The 13835-nt window shown below is 52.1% G+C and overlaps 4 protein-coding genes and 1 non-coding gene across 5 annotated transcripts; 3 read left to right on the top strand and 2 right to left on the bottom strand.

Annotated features, from left to right (window-relative positions):
- The first annotated feature begins 991 nt into the window (after positions 1-991).
- On the top strand, positions 992-2345 carry ASPACDRAFT_80225 (40S ribosomal protein uS13). The gene is made up of 3 exons (XM_020205603.1): positions 992-1055; positions 1414-1579; positions 1821-2345. The coding sequence occupies exons 1-3, from the start codon at positions 1052-1054 to the stop codon at positions 2116-2118; spliced, it is 468 nt and encodes a 155-aa protein (XP_020054441.1). The 5' UTR covers positions 992-1051; the 3' UTR covers positions 2119-2345.
- A 1362-nt stretch (positions 2346-3707) lies between these two features.
- Positions 3708-5406, bottom strand: cp3 (carboxypeptidase C PRC1; the record flags this gene model as incomplete). Its single annotated transcript, XM_020201597.1, has 2 exons — positions 3708-4873; positions 4926-5406. 2 exons carry the CDS (start codon positions 5404-5406, stop codon positions 3708-3710), a joined length of 1647 nt encoding a protein of 548 aa, XP_020054440.1.
- Positions 5407-5949: 543 nt separating this feature from the next.
- ASPACDRAFT_80224 (guanine nucleotide exchange factor SDO1) lies at positions 5950-7352 on the top strand. Its single transcript, XM_020205602.1, has 2 exons — positions 5950-6106; positions 6261-7352. The coding sequence occupies exons 1-2, from the start codon at positions 6040-6042 to the stop codon at positions 7238-7240; spliced, it is 1047 nt and encodes a 348-aa protein (XP_020054439.1). The 5' UTR covers positions 5950-6039; the 3' UTR covers positions 7241-7352.
- Positions 7353-9386: 2034 nt separating this feature from the next.
- Positions 9387-10091, bottom strand: ASPACDRAFT_45397 (uncharacterized protein; the record flags this gene model as incomplete). Its single annotated transcript, XM_020201596.1, has 2 exons — positions 9387-9676; positions 9761-10091. 2 exons carry the CDS (start codon positions 10089-10091, stop codon positions 9387-9389), a joined length of 621 nt encoding a protein of 206 aa, XP_020054438.1.
- Positions 10092-12736: 2645 nt separating this feature from the next.
- ASPACDRAFT_t224 lies at positions 12737-12808 on the top strand. Its single transcript has one exon. It is a non-coding gene; the product is annotated as a tRNA-Arg (tRNA).
- The last annotated feature ends 1027 nt before the right edge of the window (positions 12809-13835 follow it).

The following is a 13835-nucleotide window of genomic DNA, read 5'->3' as shown; positions in this document are numbered from 1 at the left end:
CACGAGATAAAAGCTTGGAGAAAGGGACAAGAACAACTTCAGCCGGGAATTAAGAACTGAGAACACATTTCAAATTAAAAATCAAACATTCACTGGATAGCAGTGAGAAATTAGAGAAGTTGAGACTTTTGCCGGAAAATCGGTTAAGTGAATCAGCTTAGTGCCAGGCAACACTGGGATTTTGCTGGACAATTCATGTCCTACCCACTTAAATCCAAGTCACCCAAGCGCATACAATTTAACTGTGATCAAACTCTTCTTTCTTTGTCGAAAGAGCCATGGCATATCTGGTCTTAACTTTTTCATAGCCCCCAAAGCAAGACGGTGTTCTTGTGGTCAGGTAGAGATGTGACGAGGCACGTGTTACTAAGCCACAAATCATCATGGAATGGACTAGAGCAATCAGTGTTCTTTCTTACTGTATTGATCTGAGCCTGCTACTCGAATACTATCTGGCAAACAGGTCAGATTGCCCTGATGGCTTCAGTGTTGATTTTCTTGAAGTACGTAGTGTTATGTCAGGTGGAGTCGCCATGACAGCATCCCCATAAACACTAGAGTGGAAGATGCGGCCGTACAGACGCCCAAACCAGATAAGGATTGGACCCCAGAAAACGGCCAATCGAGTGGTGAAGAACAAGCTCTAAGGGATACATGCATAGATCTTGTCGCTACTTCATTAAGGAATCAGCCATCCCTATTGAAGCCCCTACAAAGACGCATACCAACAGTCCTTGCCTATTTTTGAGACCAAGGTCAGTTCCCAACCTGAGGCATGAACAAACATGAGATCACGTGCCAGAGCCCCCGACCCAGCGCAGGGCAGATGACAATATATCCCGAAGCAGTCTAGCGCGGGCCATAAGCGAGCCCTCAGGACGACCATGCCCGATATGGTTAGTAACCAGCTTACCCGATCCCACAACGGGCTTGCGAAAGTCGCAGAGGAAAGAGATTGAGAAGCACCGCCAACGCCCACGACTTCACCCTCCTTCTCCCATCCCTTTCGCCTGTCGACAATTCACCGCGGTCCCGCCCCAAATCGCCCATCATGTGTACGTGCAAATCTCTCAGTCTCTCCAGATCCCTCATGTCCGACCGATTTCATTCCTTTTTCTGGCGTTCCCTGCCTTGTTTCTATATCCGGTCGGTGGTCAAGGAAAGAAAATCGTTCTGGGTGGCTATATTGCGATGACGGGAGGAAATTTTATCGCTACGACGGCAACGCATCAAAAATCAAAAGCATCAGCTCGGCAAGGAAGTTTTCTTTATTATCGACAGACCGACCGGATATGGAGAATGGCGTGGGAATGCTTTGGGGAATAAACTTCGCGTTGGACAGATGGGACTCTGGTTTTTATGCGATGAAATGTGAACGGAAATGCTGATGGTTTTTTATTTGTCGACATATAGCGCTTGTGTCCGGCGAGAAGACCAACTTCCAGTACATTCTGCGTCTCCTCAACACCAATGTTGACGGTAAGCAGAAGATCATGTACGCCTTGACCCAGATCAAGGGTGTTGGTCGCCGTTACTCCAACTTGGTCTGCAAGAAGGCCGATGTTGACCTCACCAAGCGGTACGTTTTTTGTCCTGAAGTCCCCATCACACCCATTCCACACGCAGATGTCGGGAATCCGGAAAACCCAGAAGAAAAAAGAGGAGGAAGCAGCGCCACCAATGCAGCAACATCTTGAGGAAAATGGGAGGAATACATGTCGGAGAACGAAACCCGCGCCCGCACATCTGGCCTTTCCACATCAAATCACTTCAACCCTATATCCCGGCAACAGTCAGAGTTAATTCTTATCTTTCTACAGCGCCGGTGAGCTCACCACCGAAGAGCTCGAGCGTGTCGTCACCATCCTCCAGAGCCCCGAGCAGTACAAGATCCCCGCCTGGTTCCTGAACAGACAGCGCGACATCACCGACGGCAAGAACTCCCAGGTCGTCTCTAACAACCTCGACAGCAAGATCCGTGAGGACCTCGAGCGCCTCAAGAAGATCCGCTCCCACCGCGGTCTCCGTCACTACTGGGGTCTCCGTGTCCGTGGTCAGCACACCAAGACCACCGGTCGCCGTGGTCGCACCGTCGGTGTCAGCAAGAAGAAGAACTAAGCATTCTCCTTACTGGGAGCTTTGTGTTTATTTTCTTTCTTTTCTTGCGCGGGTCTGGGCTACTTTGGATCATGGGATTAAAAGAGAGTCGGGGGGGCAACTGTGTCTGAGATGCTGGTGTGATAATGAAAATTACCCCCTTTCGTTGGGAACCAGACAAGGGGTTTATCTTGGCCCCGAGTCTCCCGCGAAAATGAAAAGAAATCATACCATCATGAAATGAAATTACAAAAAAAAAAAACCAACCCTGGTCTTTGCCTTCGTATTTCGTAGAACCTGCCATCGCCCATCCAGTATCATGCTCTACTCATATCCAACTTGGTCTTCGTATTGCGATGTCACAGACTATGGAAAGGACCAACACCAGTATCTCCCTCAGTTCACGCCGCCACTGTGATAACAGTGGGTGTGTATCTTATATCGTCTTATCTCTGTCCCGTACGCTATTAAGCTTCATGAATCATCACCGAGAGTTATATCTTCTTATATAGCTTCTATTATCTAGTCTGTTCCATGTACTATTGGGCTGTATTATCACTTGCTTCAGCCAACATGAAAGCTATACCTGATTCTACACCTCTTGCCATCCTGCCTATCCCATCCACCAACTATCTGGTATACCATAATCTTACTCAAGCAAACAACCCCCCTCCTCCCCCCAATTCGCCACTCACCACGTACAAAGTAAAGACCCCAACTGGCACTGCAGTGGCAGCCCAAACCCCTCAACCCAGCACCGTCTCCAGATTCCTCGAATCGAAACATCCCGTGCACCAGGGTCCTTCCGCCGACCCCGGGCCTCGGAAAGAACGATAATTCTACACGGTACAAGACACTACCATCCCACTCGTCGATCGCTAAAGGTCAGTCTACTGAAAGCACTGAAGGGGGAGAAGTGTTGATGCTGTTGATTAACATACGACCTACCACATAGGCTATACCATTGCATAGGCATCAAGGTCGTGTGTCTCTTCCCGCGTCTGCGGTACTGTACTGTAACCTGGAGTATACTCTAGTGGGTTAAAATCAGGGCACGTGCTGGTGGTGCCTGGTGCCTCTCACAGCAAGGTGGACGTTGATTACCCAGTAGTTTCTCGCCCCCATTCTTAAGAAGCCATCGGCTTCTCAGCCAGCTGGTACCCGCCTTGAGGTATCTATGGACACTCGCCGCTCAGAGATACGCTACGATGCGCACTTGATCGCTTCGGTTCTCCAACCCACGGGGTCCAGACTGGTGTACGGTGCGGAGTTCGGGCGATGTGGTTTGGAAACTACTCTTATCGAAAGCACATCTTGCAGACTACTTCTCCTGCAGGGCGATTTACAAGCGTGGTGAATATCCCTATTGAGTGAATACTGAGTAACGTAAAACCTGATCATTCCATCAATTCTAGTAAATGTGTTCGCAGATGACAACAAAAAAGTACAGCAATCATGTGGTCATAGATCCCGTGTGCAACTTGACATCGAATGCACCACAAGTAAGTCATAAGATAGCAAAATGAAAGCTGGTACTACATCGCAAGCAGCAAAATGCAAGTATGTAACTTATATCAAAGAGCAGCAGCAGCAGCAGCAGCAGGTCCGATCTAGAACCATTCACCGCCCAACCAGCGGTTGAAGAACTCCAGGCTGGACTCGGGCTGGTCCATGGGGACCATGTGGCCACCGCCGTAAAGGCGCATGAAGGTGAAGTTGCCGTGGGACTTGACCTGACCCACCTTCTTGCCCTTGTGCTCGTTGTCGACGATCTTGAGATCCTCCAAGGGAAGGGAGGCGTACTCCTTCTGGCCGGGCCACTCGAGAGCCTCGGTCCAGGCCTTGTTGCCGAGCCAGTTGCAGATGAAGTCGGCGTCACCGGCATAGATCAAGACGGGGATCTGCTCGAGCAGACCCGGAACCAGACGGTGGTAGGGCTTCATCCAGTCACCGTGGAAGAGGAAGTTGCGGTTGATGTCGAAGTTGCAGGAGTCATAGCCGCCAACCTCAGCACCGACAGCCTCAATGACTTCGGGCTTGTTCAGGTAGTCGCTGACGTATCCCAGACCCTTGTAGCAGAGGTTGGAGTCGTCCTCGCACTTGCCACGGACATCGTAGACATTCTGTCCCGTGCGCTGGTAAGGGGCCAGGAGGGCGTTGTTGCAGTAAATCGAGGCAGGAACGCAGACCCATGCGCTCTCAGAGCTGTAGCAGGACTCAATCATGGACAGGCAGCGGGGCAGGGCGTTGTCCATGGACTGGCAGGAGGCCTCGTCCAGGACAGCAGGGTAACCACCATCACCGCAAGCCATGGGGCGGTAGTACTCGTACTGAGTCAAGCCATCGGTGAGACCGTTGCCAATCAGCACAGACTTGAGATTGATGTTGCGCTTCTTGTGGGAGAGGATCTCAGAGGCAAAGACAGGGATGTAGTGACCAGCGTAAGACTCGCCAGCAATGTGGAAGTCTTGCTTGGCGTATTCGGGGAACTGCTTGAAGAAGAGAGAAAGCAGAGCATAGACGTCCTTGCCAGCGGCAACAGTGTCACTGACAGCAGAGCCACTGTAGGAGTAACCCACGTTGACGGGCTGGTCAAGGAAGATGACAGAGGCATTTGAGTTCCAAGAGAAATCATTGTAGATGGGCTTGATGTTCTCATCAATGCTGCTGGGTCCAAGCTCCATAAAGAGACCGGTCAGAGATGAACAGCCGGGGCCTCCGTTCAACCACAAGACAACGGGGTCGTTGGCGGGATCGTTGCGAGATTCGAAGAACCCTTCAGAAAGTCAATGATGAATCGAATCATTTCAGGCATGATTGTCACTTACAGTAGAACAAGTGCTTATCATTCTCGTTATCATCAAGATAACCGGTGTATTGCTTGACATTAGGGTCAATGTTGAGGGAGCTAGGATCGGTCTTCTTGACCCTGAGATCGTAGGCCTCCAGACGGCCATCGATCTCCCGCTCCTTCTCGCCGTTGGCACCAGTAACCCAGACGTCCTGGACATCGGCACCACGAACGACGTGGTCCCAGTGAGAGTCGGGACGACGGTTGTGCTTCTTGGGCAGAGAGAAAAGAGGGTTCTGGTCCATGCTCTCGGGGAAGGTGCTGGCAACTTCCTCCCAGAGCTTACGAGCATCATCAGAAAGAGTCTTCAGTTGCTCCTTGAAAGCGTGCAGAGGCTCGGAGGAGCTCTCGACGGTCGACTTGAGGTTCGACTTGACGTCTCCAAGAACCTGCTGGAAGGGAGAGGAGACGGCAGCAGTAGCCGCTCCGACCAGCAAAGAAGCTGGAAGGACTCTCATGATGATCTTGGTTTACTTATCAAAGGGCTTAGGTTGAGTCCTTGATGGATTGAGGAGAGAAGGATGGCAAGGACCTTGCGGTCTGGATGGTACCTGGGAGGCAAGGTGCTTATCAGCATGGGCTATCAGGGCAAGACGGGTGTGGCTGGGGATGGGGAGATAAAGCTTACAGCTCAGGGCAGATGAAATTGGATGGAATTGTAGCCGATGGAATACCAGCTACTTGATCCTACCACAAAGATCAAGAAGAGAGAAGAGGAGGTGAGGATGAGAGAGAGAGAGAAGGGAAGAAGGAGAGGTCCGGCGTTGGCCTGCAGATGACGCCTTGATAGCTGGGGGAAGAGGCGGCCAATCAAACCGCGGTGCCTTCCGGACCAAGGCGAGTCACGCGCCGAGTCACATGTCATGACTAAGCAGATTTCACGGGACCAGCGTCATCGCCCGTTCCTCCAATCACAGCCCCGTCGGGCCACTGCCTGCCTGGATGCGGGCATCATTTTTTCAGACGAAACCCAAACATACCCCTCTTGATAAACAAACCTACCACCAGATACCCATCTTCTGTGACTTTTATTTGTTGATAAGACCAGCGGAACGCACTCGGCTTCTCCGCGAAGGAAGCCTCTTCCCAAGATGCCGATCAACCAACCCTCAAATCAGATCAAATTCACCAATGTATCAGTTGTCAGATTAAAGAAGGGTAAGCGGGTCAACTCTTTTACTACGTCCACCATATACCCAAGCGCAATCGTCTGGAGATGCAGCTGGGGCTATTTTCCTGCCCGGCGATCTCAAATTCGAAATAATTCACCATAATCCCCTTCACTACCCCCGCTAACACCCCACCTCTCCAGGCAAGAAGCGCTTCGAGCTCGCCTGCTACAAGAACAAACTCCTGGAATACCGGTCCGGCGCCGAGAAAGACCTCGACAACGTCCTTCAAGTACCCACGATCTTCCTGTCGGTCTCGAAGGCCCAGACGGCGCCGTCGGCCGAGCTCGCCAAGGCGTTCGGCGCCGACACGCCCGCCGACGAGATCCGGCAAGAGATCCTGCGCAAGGGCGAGGTGCAGGTCGGCGAGCGCGAGCGGAAGGAGATCATCGAGCGCGTTGAGAAGGAGATCCTGGACATCGTGTCGGGCCGGCTGGTGGACCCCACGACGAAGCGCGTCTACACGCCCGGCATGATCTCCAAGGCGTTGGATCAGTTGAGCTCGGCGAGCGGACAGCAACAGACACAGGGCCCGGCGGCCGGCAACGGCGAGACGAACGGTGACGGAGACGAGAACCGCGGCGGCGCGGCGCCCCGGAAGCCCCTGTGGACGGGGGTCGCGGCGAATAAGTCCGCGAAGAGTCAGGCGCTCGATGCGATGAAGGCGCTGATCGCGTGGCAGCCGATCCCCGTGATGCGGGCCCGCATGCGCCTGCGGGTGACTTGTCCGGTGTCGCTGTTGAAGCAGAGTGTCAAGGTGGCTGGGGGTGTGGGCGGAGCGAACAAGGAGAGAGAGACGCCGCCGCCCAAGGGTGGTGCTAAGGGGAACAAGAAGGGTGGGAAGGGATCGAAGAAGTCAGCCCGTCAGCAGGACTCCGAGGATGAGGCTGGTGGCTCTGACGCTGAGGCGGCGCCCGCCAAGGGACCCAGCAACGTCAAGGACAAGATTCTCAGCTATATCGAGTCGGTGGAGGCGCAGGAGGTCGTTGGCGGTGACGAGTGGGAGGTCATCGGATTTGCGGAGCCTGGCGCGTTCAAGGGCTTGAACGACTTTGTTGGCAATGAGACCCGTGGCAGAGGACGCGTGGAGGTTCTTGACATGGCCGTCACCCACGAGGACTAAACCAAAGCGTGGTTGATGAAGGAATATATGGACTGCATTTCACCTAAAGCCTGTATAGATGACATGACTGATGACCAGCAACAAAACACCGGATATGAAGTGTACGAGAACTATTCTGAGCATCCATCGGACATGTAGAGTCAGCAGTAGGCTCCTGTCGCATAGAAGTAGGCTGCCCTATAACCACCAACTATCATTTAGTTCATCTCCTCCGTATCAGCAGCAAAAAAAAAACCAGTAACCCCAATCAAAATGTCACAAACAATAACCTGCGAGATACCAACAAACACAATCCGACAAAACAAAAACATCACTCGCCAACATCGCCACCCATACTGTAAACTCCTACCATCAAAGCCACCCCCTTCCCCCGGTCCTGAGTACCATTACCATCTTACCCGACATAACCCCCACCCTCAAAAAAAAGCCAAGACCCAGATGCAACGCATGCACAAGAGATGCAGTAGTGCTTCCCCCCCCCTCCCCTCCTCTAACCCAAATCTTCGCCTCCCTAACCTTGCAACTTAGACTGCAGTTAGTTTATTCGATAAGCCTGCACACTTCTACTAAGCACCTACGGTATTCTTCTTAGGTTTACTTCTGCTAGAATGCCGCCTTCGCCCCCCCGCCCTCCCGGCTGATCAGTGTGGAGGTGGTAATTGCGGTCTAGCCAGGTCGAACAGAGCCACGCCACCAGATGGCTTGGCATTTGTTCTACCTAGTCTGCATAGGGATCTACTAGGTATTAGTGCTTGTTTCTTGCTATTCGATTGCACGCCTTATCCCATCCATACCCAAGCGAGCCTGAGCCTGAACCCACAGTGGCCAGGAATCAGGGATCAGGAATTTGGGCTGCGGGTGGGCGGCGGGCGGGAAAGAGGGGAAGGAGGGGCGAGGCTGTTATCCATCTCTAAGGTCTGGAAGCTAAGTTAACTTAACAGTCGTGACTTAGGTTAGTGGTCATTTAGGTTGGCTCCAGAAAGGCTGGGCTAGGCTAAGATAAGCTAAATGTGTACTTTACCGGTATGAACATGACTATGTGGACTGTAACTACCAACTACTGTTTGAAGTCAAGATGATGCGTGATGCGCCGAATGCTAGGATGTGCGGGCATGTGGAGTGTGGATCTGCGGGATAGGGGCATGGGAAAGGGGAGGGGGAGGGCAAAGTGGGAAGTGCTATTGTTCACTACAGTTTCTAGTCATTCATAGTGTTGCGGGGGGTGGAGACCACTACCTAGGTATGATTGCCTATCTCTATTACCATTTCTACTCATATCTTGGTGTAACTCATTCATGGGGACGGTTTGGGTAGGCATAGGCATAGGCATGAACAGGGCGTCCCTACGTGGGAAAGGGGGCAAGGTCTGCAGGCTACTACTCTACGACAAGCAAGGATTAGAATTCTTGATTTCTTCATTCATTGGGTCTGCTGCACTACCTGATGACAATGTTAGTGGTCTGCTGGGTAGATTTGATAGAGTTAAAAAAAAAGGCATGTAGCTTGGGCTGGTCTTTCTTCCTCTGCTTCACGAAGGTTGCTAGTAGTAGGCAAACCCCCCAGAGAGTGAAGTACGGTAAGCATTTATGCAACACCGCCAGCAGCAGCAGCAGCAGCAGCAGCAGCACGACCAAGACGGTCGGCAAGAGAAACTTGACTGCAAAGGGTATACGCTCAATTGCAAATGCACGAAAGCATATAGAATATGCATAAGAAGCCAGGCGCTTTTCAATATTCGTTCGTCTCATGCGTGGAAAGTCAAATGTCAGCCGGCAGTGACGCTGGGCCAGTCAAATGCAATAGCCGACACGCCCCTCACGTCGTGCGATGCATGGATTCTGGACCCGAGGTCTTGGCTGATGGAAGGGACCGGGCGGTGGCCGGAGGATTCGGATTTCGGGCTCTCTCAAGGGCCCTTATTGTTAGGTGAAGAAGGTGTTGGTTGGGATTAAAATAGAAGGGTTGCGTGTAGAAGATGTCGTAGTCGGTAATAGAGGCTGTGCTCCGTCTAGAGGTAGGTTATGGTGGAAGAACAAATGGATGGATCGTCGGGATAGCGGGCGCTCATTGGATGAATGGCTCACGTGACGAGGAGAAGCGAAGATCTTGCCGGAAGTCGATGCGGTTATTAGGATAAATATAAGTTCTAGTAGCAGATCTGCACGGCGTTCAACGCTCGTGTCAGATCCTCGGGGGCGAAGGGCATGCAAGCGCCCTTGGGCGACATTGGAGGCGGCGATATGGCCCGTACAACCGGAGAGGTGTACCGGATGGTTTCCTTCAGTAGTGCGATCGGGTCCTCCTGCTCGAGTTCCGGAAGGAGAGTCATCAGGGATTCGCTGTAGCTCTCCGGATCCACGGCTGTCGACGAGGTCGAGCCGCTGCTGTCCCCCTGGCGGCCTGGAGCATACTCATCATGGTCCACGGAAAGCGAAGCTATTGATAGGGTCAGAATGTGGTCATCTTACAAGTTGCTGGGGCCAGGGGTTGACCGCGAAAAAGTTGAAGAGCGCCACATACCAGTTGTCACATCTACCTCCGGGGCCGTCGTTGGGATCTGATCCGGGGCCAGGTCTTCCTCGTCACATTGAGGTCTCAAGTAGTCCGGTAATGATGTACAAGGGGACAGCGACAAATCTAAAGACCGGCGTCGCTCGGCTTGCGTCCCTTGGAAAGACCATGCTGCGAGGCTCCGTTGGTGTTCGCGATCGAAGGGACCCTTAAATTTGGAGCGAGGAATCTCATGGCGCTTGTAATATTCGATCTTGATCCCGTTGCCCTTGGATTTGGATGAAGAGGAGGAGCTGCTGCTCCGACGGAACACTCGTCGAACCTTCTCACGGAAATTCATTGTGGCCGGGAGGAGAAGTAAGTAGTCGAGGTATGGAGAATAGATATCGAGGTTGTGCAGGTGTGGAGATTAAGCGTTGACTCTGTTTAACTCCGCACCTCAATGTAGTAGCGGGCCTTTCCCAGTCGGGGATTGGACGCGAGGGAGAGTGTGCAAGCACAGACAACAATTGGAAAGATAAGCAAAGCCCGTTCTCATCGTATGGCTAGAGTGGAGAGGGGAAGAGAGGAGAGAAGAGGGGAGATGATTTGAAGATCGATAAATGGGAAGAGAGGAGAGGAGAGGAGCGACGAGGAAGAGAGGGCGAAGTAAGAGCAAGATGTAGCAAGAAGAGGGAGGGAGGAGGGAGGGTTAAGGCTATGAACCGCAATGCGGGTATCTTAAGCAGCAGCAGCAGGCTAGCAGCAGTCAGTGTGAGAGAAATCGACGACTAACTCAGAGGAGTAATCGAAATCGGGTGGACTCCATACCTATGATTCAATTCGAGGGGGGGAATTTATTACTCGTTGGCCACGAATAAGTATCGCTGATTGGCACGAGGCGATTCAAGACACTAAGTCACTTCTGCCGTTTAGCCCCATTCCGCTAAGCGCACGGCGATAACAATTTGGGTGGGTGTGAGAACGAGAGTGGGAGAAAGTGGGATAAGAGCGATACGGAGAATTGGAGATTGGAGAAGAGAAGCGAGATCAGGAACCCATTCCACCACCACGTAGAGTAAAGGGTAGTGAAAGGGTCAATATTGTTGACAATGATTGGGTATCGAAGGCATGAAATGAACAACAAGATATAACAGATAACAAAAAGAAAGAAAGACTTGAGGGAAAAGAACTGACCGATTCACACAACTCCCCTAAATTAATTCACTCATTCACCTGTTGTCTCCTATCGATTTCCCTCGCTTGACTTGCAATGGGCTGGTGGTGCTGGTGCTGGCTGTTGCAGCACTGGCCAGCCCTGACTCCACGGTTTTGGACCAGTCTGGTAAGCCGCGATTAGTTTACCACCCTTTGCGCTCAACCACCTTGCCCCGGGGCAAATCTGATTGTGCGGATGGGTAAGTCGAGATCCACTTGGGTGAGAAGTGCGTGAATTAACACCGGCGACTAGTGCAATGTATGTCCGAGGAACTGTGTTGATAAGTGGTGGTGGTGCTGCTACTTCTAGTACAGTACAGCAATGCAGTGATATGTCACTAATCACTACTATGCTACTCTGTAGATGGATGAAAGGCTTCTGGATGGATCGACTCCTATAATAATACATAGTAGTATTTATTCTTTCTCGGCTGCGACTCCATTATCTCATCATGCATCGCCCCTCTGGATCTTCGAGAATCCATCTGACCAGGATTACTTTTCTGCTCCTGCTTCTGCATCGACGGGTTGAATCATTCCGGGGATTGCAGCATAGGCGTCACGGTGCCGAAGTCCGGTTTTTCCCACCTCTTCCTTCCAGTTTCCCCCTCAGGGCTGACTAACTACCCTACTTCCCCCAATCACCGCGAGTCAGAGTGAGTTTGACTGACGGTCGGGGTTGCATTCGCTTGGACATCGCGAAGTCTCGAGGTACGACGGTCCGGCAACCACGACCGTGGTAGCGTTGCCTTTTCACTGGTTCTACGCCGACCTGGAACGATCCCGAGTCAATTCCGGCCACTGTGCTGAACGGCTGTCCTTTGATAGAACCCAGTCGGGGCACGAGCTCCCCCATGCCATCGATGGGCAGAGCATGCACCTACATGTGGCCCATTCTGGTCAACGCCGGGTGACAGTGACAGTGACAGTGACACTGTAAGTGTGAACCGCACCCACCGGACAGGCCGAAAGTGAACCAAGCTGTATCCCTGGCATGGAAGTAAATGTGGCAAAATGGCAAACAATTCTACTCGTCCTTCTCCTCCTCGTTCTCGTCCTCCACCCTCCATTTCATAGCCCATCTGGCCTAGACTGGGCCAGGAGTCCAGGATAGCGAAACGGGGGAGAACAGACGCAAGGTTTGTGTCTCTGTCGTGGCAGGTGCTGCACCGAACCTTTCCAGAAGGATGGGCCAAGACGTTTCCGATCGACGTGCCACCATCACCACCACCACCTATCTCATCCATGCCAGGGATCCTGGTCAATCTGGAAGGCTCTGAGCGGCTGACTGGCGTCCGGGGGTACAGTACAACAGGTAGTAACCGACATCATCATCATCATCATCATCATCATCATCATCATCATCATCATCATCATTTCCAATTTCCACCGCCCGTTTTCTTTGTTGGTTCCGTGGCGGTTGGGACGGATTTTCTGAACGGGGCAGACGACGGATTCAGACGAAACGTCAGTTACCGGAAGGGGTCGGACGGTGGCACTGAGATAGATAACCCGTACCAAAACTCCTCGCCGTTCTTTCCGTGAGAGACTCTATCATAGGTTTTGAAAGCGATAGCAATATGTAATGGGAATCGCACATAGAGAGGAACTAACCGTATTCAGTTCCGGTGACGAGAGATAATGCGCGAATCAACGGACTGGGATGGCCGAGAGCTCCGACTGCCCCACTGGATGTCCCGAGGAGTTGCCTCCACTCGGCACAGTACTTCCGATTATTCTTGTGTTTAGATATGGATAACAAAGTTTGTTGCCTCAATTCAACAACAAGGCCGGCTGGCCCAATGGTAAGGCGCTTGACTACGAATCAAGAGATTGCAGGTTCGAGCCCTGCGTCGGTCAATATTTTTGTGTTCTTGATCCTCACCCAGCTCATTCGGGTCTGTGTCTGTGTTGACTCCGCCAAGAAACAGTTATTCTTTTTCCAGATACCAACTCAGCAACAAGTTGTTCCATGTAAGGGCGCTGTCCCCGCGTGTGGTTGGGCAGGAAAAGAGGCTGACTGGCCGGGCAATGCTCCGATGATGTCATCACCACCAACCGCCCATGGGGTAACGGGGTCAACTTTTCTGCCTTCTAGAAGCCGCAACTGCTTTCCCAGCATCATTATTCTCGGGTACGAATACATAGGGTTCAGTGACATGGCATTCAATGAGATGCACTTTCCCACTGATAGTCGTATGGAATGAACCAGGGACTCCCGAGAACAGCCTGAAACTGTTTGCGGGCTGATCCTACCCTTATCTGTCAGGATGCTGGCTGAATGTGCTGGAGCGGTATGTGGCTATCCTCGTGGTGCGCATAAATCCGTCGAACAAGGCACTGACTGCGACACGTTTGGCATTCCCATTGTTCCCCAGCTCAGACACTCCCCCGGTATCTCTAGCCCCCAGTCAATCGAGCAGATCCTGAAACCGGCGACATTCCCGGGGCAAATTGGTACTCTGAACCCGGCTACACTTCGCATGATGTAATCGACCCGCGCGGACTGGTGAAGGGCAGCGTAGGCCGAGAGAGATCGTCTCGTCCTTGCTCTTGGCCTTATGGTCTATGACACGTATATCTGCTCGTAGATTTGAGTATGAAAGAGGTTGACGAGCTTTCTCTCCCGGTTATTTCCGGTACTTTCCCTTCCCCAGATACCAAGCTTACTCCTACCAATGTAGTAATTGAGTGGTCTGCCGTTGTTGACTTGATGCTTGTTGATACTGGCTGTGTAAATGTATTGCACTTGCAGCAGTTCTTGGCATACCTTAGCTTCTCTTTCTTGCTATAGTGTCGTGATCCCTTGCCTGGTTGGGACAGAGCAACCGGAATAACCGCTGTTCCGGGCGATCGGCTGAAGACGGTTGGCAGCCTGGCCTCTCTT

This window comes from Aspergillus aculeatus (assembly GCF_001890905.1).
Source record: "Aspergillus aculeatus ATCC 16872 unplaced genomic scaffold ASPACscaffold_12, whole genome shotgun sequence".
Taxonomy (NCBI): Eukaryota; Fungi; Ascomycota; class Eurotiomycetes; order Eurotiales; family Aspergillaceae; genus Aspergillus; species Aspergillus aculeatus.
Note: the sequence above shows the minus strand (reverse complement) of the source record. Positions and strands in the feature narration are given on the sequence as shown.